This window comes from Aspergillus nomiae (assembly GCF_001204775.2).
Source record: "Aspergillus nomiae NRRL 13137 chromosome Unknown contig00069, whole genome shotgun sequence".
NCBI classification, from domain to species: domain Eukaryota; kingdom Fungi; phylum Ascomycota; class Eurotiomycetes; order Eurotiales; family Aspergillaceae; genus Aspergillus; species Aspergillus nomiae.
In genome coordinates this window covers 71,527-80,464 of record NW_015378124.1, presented here as the reverse complement: position 1 = coordinate 80,464, position 8,938 = coordinate 71,527, and the positions used below count along the sequence as shown (strand labels likewise).

The 8,938-nt window shown below is 48.1% G+C and overlaps 2 protein-coding genes across 2 annotated transcripts; both read left to right on the top strand.

Moving 5' to 3' along the window:
• Window positions 1-2,705: 2,705 nt before the first annotated feature.
• Window positions 2,706-4,695, top strand: pbs2 (mitogen-activated protein kinase kinase PBS2; the record flags this gene model as incomplete). The annotated part of the gene is made up of 2 exons (XM_015549692.1): window positions 2,706-4,238; window positions 4,309-4,695. The coding sequence occupies 2 exons, from the start codon at window positions 2,706-2,708 to the stop codon at window positions 4,693-4,695; spliced, it is 1,920 nt and encodes a 639-aa protein (XP_015408740.1).
• An 899-nt stretch (window positions 4,696-5,594) lies between these two features.
• Window positions 5,595-7,407, top strand: glr1 (glutathione-disulfide reductase GLR1; the record flags this gene model as incomplete). The annotated part of the gene is made up of 3 exons (XM_015549691.1): window positions 5,595-6,016; window positions 6,082-6,914; window positions 6,974-7,407. 3 exons carry the CDS (start codon window positions 5,595-5,597, stop codon window positions 7,405-7,407), a joined length of 1,689 nt encoding a protein of 562 aa, XP_015408739.1.
• Between the last annotated feature and the right edge of the window lie 1,531 nt (window positions 7,408-8,938).

The window sequence follows — 8,938 nt, the reverse complement described above, 5'->3', positions numbered from 1 at the left end:
CGTACTTTTGCTGACCAAGAGAAATGTTTATTTGGCGGACTGCAGTAGCTTACTGGATGCTTGACTGACTTAAGATTGTGGAATCAACCGGGATCGTTCGCAATATCAGTCAACACATTAGGGCTTAGCTCCGATTTGACCTGAATAGCGCGATTTGCTGACAGAATCGGTCTCAACCACGGACGGATATCATTCCCTTTCGCCTCCGTAGGACTACCCATGGATCTTGACAGGCGACAACCCCCCAGAGTACCGTACATTCCCATCTATATCATAGTTCGCAGCGCTTGTGGCCTGATCATTTTCGCCGTCGAAAGAAGCCTCGGGAATAGTCTAGGCTTGTGGAACCCCCCCTCTTTAGCTCGGAGAAATTACCAAAGTCTCTCGGGAGACCATCATACTCCCAGAAATTCGCCAAATAGACTCTCGGCCATTGCGGGGATTTTGCGTCGGATGGTCGTTTAGGAACGCCGATATGGAGACAACAATCGGGAGTACGGCGGTTAAAAGTCCGACATCAAATCTTCTAGACTACTCGATGAGCCAATTTTGTGCGTTGCTGTGCTGGCACATTCGCCGACTGTCTACTTTTATTTTCTTTACGGAGAACACTAGGAGACACCCTAAGTGTAGGTCTTATTGTTTGCACATGTTCAGGACTGTAATGAGTCATATTAGGCAGTCGTTCTCTACGGAGAATGAACTATTATATGAAACTATTTGGGACTGTCGGTCATTAGTGCTGCTGTTTGACAATTCCTATCGATGCCAGGTAATGTGGTCATCAACCAGGAGAGGAGTATGACACAGCATGGAACGCGACATGTGGAAGGGGCAATTTTGGGCAGGAATTGAAGGCAACGTACGGAGTCCAATTGATGATTTCAGTGCAAAGTATAACTATCTGTATGCAGGGGGGAAGTTAGCAGATATGCTGAGGATGAGAAAGGGTATGCTGCTACTAGTACTAGTAGTAATATAGTATAATTATAATGTACTGTGTAGGATGCCTCTCTTCTTATGATGTATGTACATCTGTGTACGGAGTATATATGGATATTCATCCATACATATCATACATATAAAGTGGGTTTAATCCAGAAAACGTTGAAACCCACAACCTTAAATCATGAAATGTATCAAATCCCATTGGGTTGATGGCGGCCCGTCCAATTACAACTCGGCCGCCAGCACGTACCTGAGTGACCACATGTGCCAGAACAGCTGTGTCGACTTAAGTGATGGATGCGATGTGATGTACAGAGTAGACCATCAATATAAGAGCTGAATCAATGACCTCATTATCGGCAGAGAACGTTGGCAACGATGTGGGGGTTTGGAAAGAAAAGTCTTACTTTTGGGATCTGTTGGGCAAATCTCATCAGTTACACAAGGGGTGCGATCTGAAAATATTCTGGTATCTTTTTGTTCGAAACGCTGCCCAACTTCGCCACATGCTTGTTCACCGAGACTATTATATTTGATGTGCATTGATTTACTACGGGAATGTTGAATCTCGTTCCGTATCAGCCAACGACTGGCCTTCAATCGTTTCCGCCTTGTATCAAAGATTGCGTAAAATGAAGTTCTGCCCTGCCCGAAATACTCTGCCAACATCCACTCGGCGAACTAACGGGCGTGCGAAGTGGCAAAAATTAATTTATTTTCTCATGATCAGGCCGACATAAAGTTGCTTGCCACAGGTTGAACCCGTGGACGTTTTGCGTTCTTAGTGCGTGCGTCCGTTTGAAAATTTACTACACGGGCATGCCGCCGATCATTGGCAAAATAAAAGACCCTAGTAAGGTGGATAGCTGAGGTAGTACCTGAACTGGGGAAGGCAACGAAATAAAGAAAGGAAAGGAATAAAAGGATTCTCTTCGCCGACGGCAAAAAGCGTAATAGGACTACGAGTCACTACTAATAGGTATTGCCTGTGTCCATTGGCTGGACGACGTCCCTTAGCAGCAAACAAAAGCAGGGAACTTGGAACAGTGTGGGAAACTACTCCGTACGCTTATACTGTCGTAGGTCAGATACCATTTTCTTTTCTTTTCTTTTCTATTATCTTTTTCTTTCATTTCATTTCATTTTTTTTTTTTTTTTTATGTTCATTCCCTTGATGTTCCGCTGCCAAAACCAGATAGATCCCCAACTGCCAGTCGAACTTCTCCGTATTCTTGCTCCCCACTCTCTAGTCTAGTCTCTCTATTTGCACTCGTCGCTCCCATTCTTGATTTATGCCCTCTATTTTCTCATATTATTTTTGATTGCTGACAAGCTAAGAAGTTGTTGGCAGCCCCGTTTTTTCTCTTTTCTCTTTTCTTTCTTCCTTTTCTCTTTCGAACGGTTAGGTGCTGTGCTTCAGTATACACGAGTTCGTTATCTATCCTTCCTCCTCCGGGAATGGCTTGAATCGTGCCCCGCGTTGAGAACAAACCTTCATCTCCAGCCGTCCTGCGAAACGTTTCTGCCTTTCCACTAGATATCAAATCACCTTTTCCTCCTCGGGATCGGGCCATCCACGGCAAAGACGCACTGAATTCGTCTACCTCACGCATTCCGACCGTTACCATATTTTGTCACCTCCTTTCATGACTGACATTGCGTGGATTTGCGCCAACGCCTGAAGCCATTGGAGACGGCACTTCGAACATTGCGACCTGATTTCAATCACCGATTTTCTCGTACGCTAGTCTAACACAATGGCATCCGAAATCGACCCTCTAGCGGGCGTTTCACCTTCGAGGGACCTGGACAACACGTCCGATACCACCGACGATGACCTCTCCCCTTCCGTGACCACTCCCCCCGCGTCAGTGCCCTCTTTACGCCCGACCGATAAAATCCCCGGCATTACCGCGTCGTCGACACACCTGGGCCAGATTAGTGCGGCTCGACGAGGTGCGGGAACGCCTCCGCGTCCGCAGGCCTCCATGAGTGGTGCGTCGCAAGGGGGCTTAAACCAGGATATTTTGGCGAAAATGAAGGCTTTCTCTCTTTCTCGGCAAGGCGCACCCCCAACCCTACCCCATGCGGCTTCGACTGGAACCGTACCCAAAACTCCCCGCCCAGGTGTCTCCCCAGCCGGTTTGTCGACCCCAGGGGGACAATCTCCCCCAGTTGTTAATGGTCCTTTGGCGGGAGCTTTCGCCGGCCGACTTCCCCCGGTAGCTCGCCCGAATACCAAAAACTGGATGTCGTCTCCATCGATACCCGGCTCATCACCAAGTCCTAATTCCCCGAAGCCGGGTGGCCTTGCTGCGAAACGGATGAAGCCTGGGCTCAAGCTATCCGATGCCACCGGGACCAATGGCACTGCTGGAACTCAGTCTCCTGCCAACGGGACCGAAGGAACCGGCGAGACTGCGTTCAGTAAATATTCCGAGTTTATTGACACTAAATCGGGGACGCTGAACTTCAAAAACAAGGCAATTCTGCATGGCGGCGGAATTGAGTTCTCATCTGGGCATAAGTTCAGCATTTCGCTGGACGAAGTTGATCGTCTGGATGAATTGGGCAAGGGCAACTATGGAACAGTATACAAGGTTCGACATAGTCGGCCGCATATGCGAAAACCCGGCATGGGTTTGAGAGGGATTGTCAGTCGTCCGACGGGGCCCGAAGCGTCTGCTTCCGAGGATAATCTTACCGGAGTTATCATGGCCATGAAAGAGATCCGCTTGGAGCTGGATGAAAACAAGTTCGCTCAAATTATCATGGAGTTGGAAATCCTTCATCGTTGTGTCTCGCCCTTCATCATCGATTTCTACGGCGCCTTCTTCCAAGAGGGAGCAGTCTACATCTGTGTTGAGTATATGGATGGTGGGTCGATTGACAAGATCTACAAGGATGGCGTCCCGGAGAATATCCTCCGTAAAATAGCCTTATCTACTGTCATGGGACTGAAAACACTCAAAGACGATCACAACATCATCCATCGCGACGTTAAACCCACGAATATTCTCATCAACTCGCGAGGGCAGATCAAGATATGTGATTTCGGGGTCAGTGGAAATCTGGTTGCCAGTATTGCCAAGACAAACATTGGCTGTCAGAGCTACATGGCTCCGGAGCGAATTGCTGGCGGTGGTGTTCAGCAATCCGGAGCAAGCGGTGGCGGGACCTATAGTGTTCAAAGTGACATTTGGAGTTTAGGATTGACCATCATTGAATGTGCCATTGGCCGATATCCATATCCCCCTGAGACCTTTAACAATATCTTCAGTCAACTGCACGTGAGTATATACTTTACTGTTTCGTCCTTGCCATTCGAAGGTCCTCTGAATGTTAACTCTTCTTGGGCAGGCTATTGTTCACGGGGAACCACCTACACTTCCGGACTCCGGATATTCTGATGAAGCGCATTCCTTTGTCCGTGCTTGTCTAGACAAAAACCCCAAGAATCGTCCTTCGTACAGTATGTTACTCCGGCACCCCTGGATTGCGCCCCTTATGCGCCCACCGGAGGAGCCGAACGGTAATGATACGACGCCTGCCTCTTCGGCCCGAGTTACCCATTCCTCTGTCACTGAAGATAAGGAGGTCGCCGACTGGGTTAAAGAGATGCTGGAGCGTCGCAACAATGGCCTCCTGAATGATTCCAATAAGCCGGCACTACATGCTGTCGCCTTGGATGCTGTTCCGGGCAGCCCTCTTCTTGATGATCCTTCATCAATTTCCGTACAGCCTTGACGAAACACGGAACTTAGGCTTAGAATTCCCCCCCTTTGGCATATGCACGCATGTATCCCCCGCTGCCTTGAGTTCTGGGTTAGCGGGCAGATGGGAAGTGCACATAAAGCTGAAGACTTACTGGCGCAGGCGCCTCTTGCCGAAAGCTTTCCGGTGTAAGGGCCATGCGCGACGACATGGGTCCTATATTAGCTTCGGTTTTGTCTTTGCGGGAGCTTGCAGCATGTATGAACGAACTTACTCTTTCTGGTGATGTCGTCATAGTATCTTGGAATTTCTCATGTATTATGAATTAAGACGTGATTTAACGCCATGACTTTTATTATAACGACTATCTAGGAGCAATCCTCCACCAGTGCTAGTTATCTGACTCGGATGATATATAATTAGCATTGTACAACAAGGAAAACCATGCTCAGTTGTTTTGGTCCCTTTTTTTTTTTTTTTTCCAAAAAGAAAAATAAAAAATAAAAAATAAAAAATAAACATAATTATTATTGATTGATAATTCAAGACATAACTACGGAGTACTCCGTAGTTAACTAAAGTCAGGCTGCTTAGCAATCAGCGGAATCACGTGTAGCTTCGTCCAGCCTCCAGTAAAGATGATGAAATCCCGATCTCGGCCTTTGGAGGTGGTTTATTCGGCGATTGGAGAGAAATTTTTGATCTTTGACCTTCTCTCGACTGAACAAGACGCTTTGCAGGGCGGAATTGGGTGCAGTTTGCTATAGTCACATCTTACTAATTGGTAGGCACCACTGTGATTCGACGTCATGCACAATGGAATCCGTCACTGACCGAAGGAAGCTTTTCGCGGCCGGATTCCCCGCCAGACATAATTACTACTGCAGTTCCTCCACCCCTCCTCCGCTTACTCTTCCAAACATAAAGCCTCCATGCTGCCCCGCTCTTCTTCCCGTTCCTTTCCAGTTCAGGCCTTCAAGAACCGGCTTCTTCGACCTGTATCGTCCCCTTCGGTTGCATCCCAGGTAATTGGAAGAAAAACTATTTCTACAGCTGCAAACCGGTGTGCTATTAGCGGAACTGCAACAAGAGCCGCTCTGGATTCTTCCTCGACCTTCATTCCTTCAACTGCCGTTGGCACCCGTCTCGCTCTACTCAACCGACAGTTCACGTCGACGTCCGCGACGCGCGATTCGAACACGATGCCTCCCGTGGAGCCCCAGCAGTATGACTATATCGTTCTCGGAGGTGGTAGTGGTGGTAGCGGCAGTGGACGCAGAGCGGCCGGTTGGTATGGCGCAAAGACATTGATTGTGGAAAGTGGACGCTCGGGTGGAACTTGTGTCAATGTTGGGTAGGTTTATTGCCCATATCGCTTTGTCGGTGGCTTAAATGAGAATGTCTGACCGCGGTGTGCAGGTGTGTCCCGAAGAAGATGACCTGGAACTTTGCAACTGTGAACGAGACACTTCATATTGCTGAGCACTACGGATACACCATTCCCAAGGATGTCAAGATCAACTACCGTCACTTCAAGGAGCTCCGGGACGCCACAGTCAAGCGGTTGAATGGCGCTTATGAACGGAACTGGGGACGTGAGGGTATCGATCTCGTACACGGAAGAGCCCGCTTTGTTGAGCCTAAGGTCATTGAGGTTGCCAACAATGACGGCACCAAGACCCGCTATACTGCGCCTCACATCCTGATCGCCACCGGTGGACGTCCCAAGCTCCCCAATGTCAAGGGAGCTGAGCACGGAATTACCAGCGATGGGTTTTTCGAGATCGAGGAACTGCCCCCTAAGGTCGCTGTTGTCGGTGCCGGATACATTGCTGTCGAGCTGGCGGGTGTTTTGGGAGCCGTTGGCGTTGATACCCACATGTTCATCCGTGGCCAGACCTTCCTTCGCAAGTTCGACCCCATGATCCAGAAGACCATGACTGAGCGCTACGAGGCTGCGGGCATCACCATCCACAAGGGCCACCCGGGCCTTAAGGAAGTGCAGCTCGTGCGGGACGGAAAGGGCAAGGACAAGCTTCTCAAGTTGATCTCAAACGATGGCTCGGAGATGGAGGTCAATGAGCTGCTGTGGGCTATCGGCCGTGCGCCCGAGGTTGAGGACCTGCACCTCGACATCCCAGGCGTCAAGTTGAACGACGCTGGATTTGTTGACGTCGATGAGTACCAGAACTCGAGCGTTGAGGGTATCTATGCTTTGGGTGATGTGACTGGACACGCCGAGCTGACTCCCGGTATGTTTGCAATCCGCCCTTTAACTTGACTACATAGTGCTAATCGCTGATGAAAATAGTTGCCATTGCCGCTGGTCGCCAACTTGGCAACCGTGTGTTCGGGCCACCCGAGCTGAAGGACTCCAAGCTTTCATATGAGAACATTCCAACCGTTGTGTTTTCCCACCCCGAGGTCGGGACCGTCGGTCTCACTGAGCCTGAGGCTCGTCAACGCTACGGTGATGACCAGATCAAGGTCTACTACACCAAGTTCACCGCGATGTACTACGACGTTGTGCCGCCGGAGGAGAAGAAGAAGAACCCGACTGAGTTCAAGCTTATCTGCGCTGGGCCGGAAGAGAAGGTGGTCGGTCTGCACATTCTCGGACTCGGCGTTGGAGAGATGCTGCAGGGATTCGGTGTGGCCGTCAAGATGGGCGCTACTAAGCGCGACTTCGACAGCTGCGTTGCGATCCACCCTACCAGTGCTGAGGAACTGGTCACTTTGCGGTAAAGTGTATTGTATAGACTAGATAAACAGGTAGATCTGTATAGGATGCATTATGACCTAGATTCAAAAGAAAGCGCTTCCTAGGTGAAGTACCTATAGATTTGTTGTTGAGCCTATTAACTAAGATCTTCGGGCCGAAAACTATAACATTATTTTGCATGTTACAACGATACGTCTCATTAAGTAGCATTCAAAAAGCAGACTGACAAGCACGAGATATATTTGTAGCATTTCACCCGCAATGATCACCAAGTACGGACTAAACTTGGTTATCTGTAACGAGATCCTTTGGCTGAAGACCATACACATCCAACACAACTGTTATCGATTGCAATGAAGGAGAACCGAGTACGAAGAAGGGTCGGAAGACCTTATGGCTAACCGGTGACCACTGGGTTGCTTTCTGTTGTTCTGACGGACTACTAGATTCAAGAACGTGCTCGTAAGAGATACTTTAATGATTAGTTCCTGATAACTGCTTCCTGTTTAGGTACTTCGCCTGTGGAGGTGCTCTTATCACTATCCTGATAATAGGCACAGGGCTTTTCATACAATAGATGCTAGTTGATGAGACATACTGGGTGAGATTTCAGTCAGCGAGGTGTTCCCTACTTTCAAGGTGGAAAGCCACTGTCAGTGTTGTGTATGTTGTATTTCGATCATCTATTGACTTTAATACTTACCTTTCCAAGAATGTCAATGTCAATATCCAACTGTACCTTTGGTCGTCTTTTGTTCCCATAGCTATGAGGAAAAGAAGAGAGTTCTGGATCCCGGGTAATTCACTATGGGAATGATATATTGTCGACAAGGACATCTCGCCGTACCTACCTTGAATGGTACTCTAGATAACGTCACACTTCTAAAGAAAGAAGACCAAAGCCCCAAGATCAGCAGCACAGACAGGATGAAACTCCATGATTGCCCGGCACGAAGGCAGTCCTCCAATAACAGGGTGTCCCCCGTCCAATACTATACCTAAGGTTTTTAGAAACAATAAAACAATACTACCGAGAGGTGGCTCTGCAATATACCTAAAAACCCAAGTCAGATAGTCAGATAGTCAGCTCCAACAATCGGGGGCTGAATATAATCCAAAATAAGCTTTAGATCTATCTATCTACTCCGCTATCATCTGTCATATACTTTGCCATGAAACAACCCCGTAGCAGAAAACATTTCGTTTTCTTTGTTCGAACCTATGCCTAAGTATAGTCAACTACAAAATGAATGAATAAATCCCTCAATGGCCCCACAGGACACAATGTAGAAAGGGGAAGCTTTCCCGGGATGGTAGTGTATACATGGTTCACTATCAAAGTTTATGCGGACCATTTTTGTGGATGATTTGGCGGTGCGAGGTTTATAGTTTTCCTTTCTATTTTTGTTTTCTTTCTTTCTTTCTTTCTGTTTCTTTTTTTCCAGGTGAATCTCGGTGTGCAAGAACCTGTGACAACATAAAGCCCATTCTGATGAACAGTTTGGAGGCTGGGATCGGCGCAGTTTGCTTTGTATGTTTTTGTCTCACAATAAC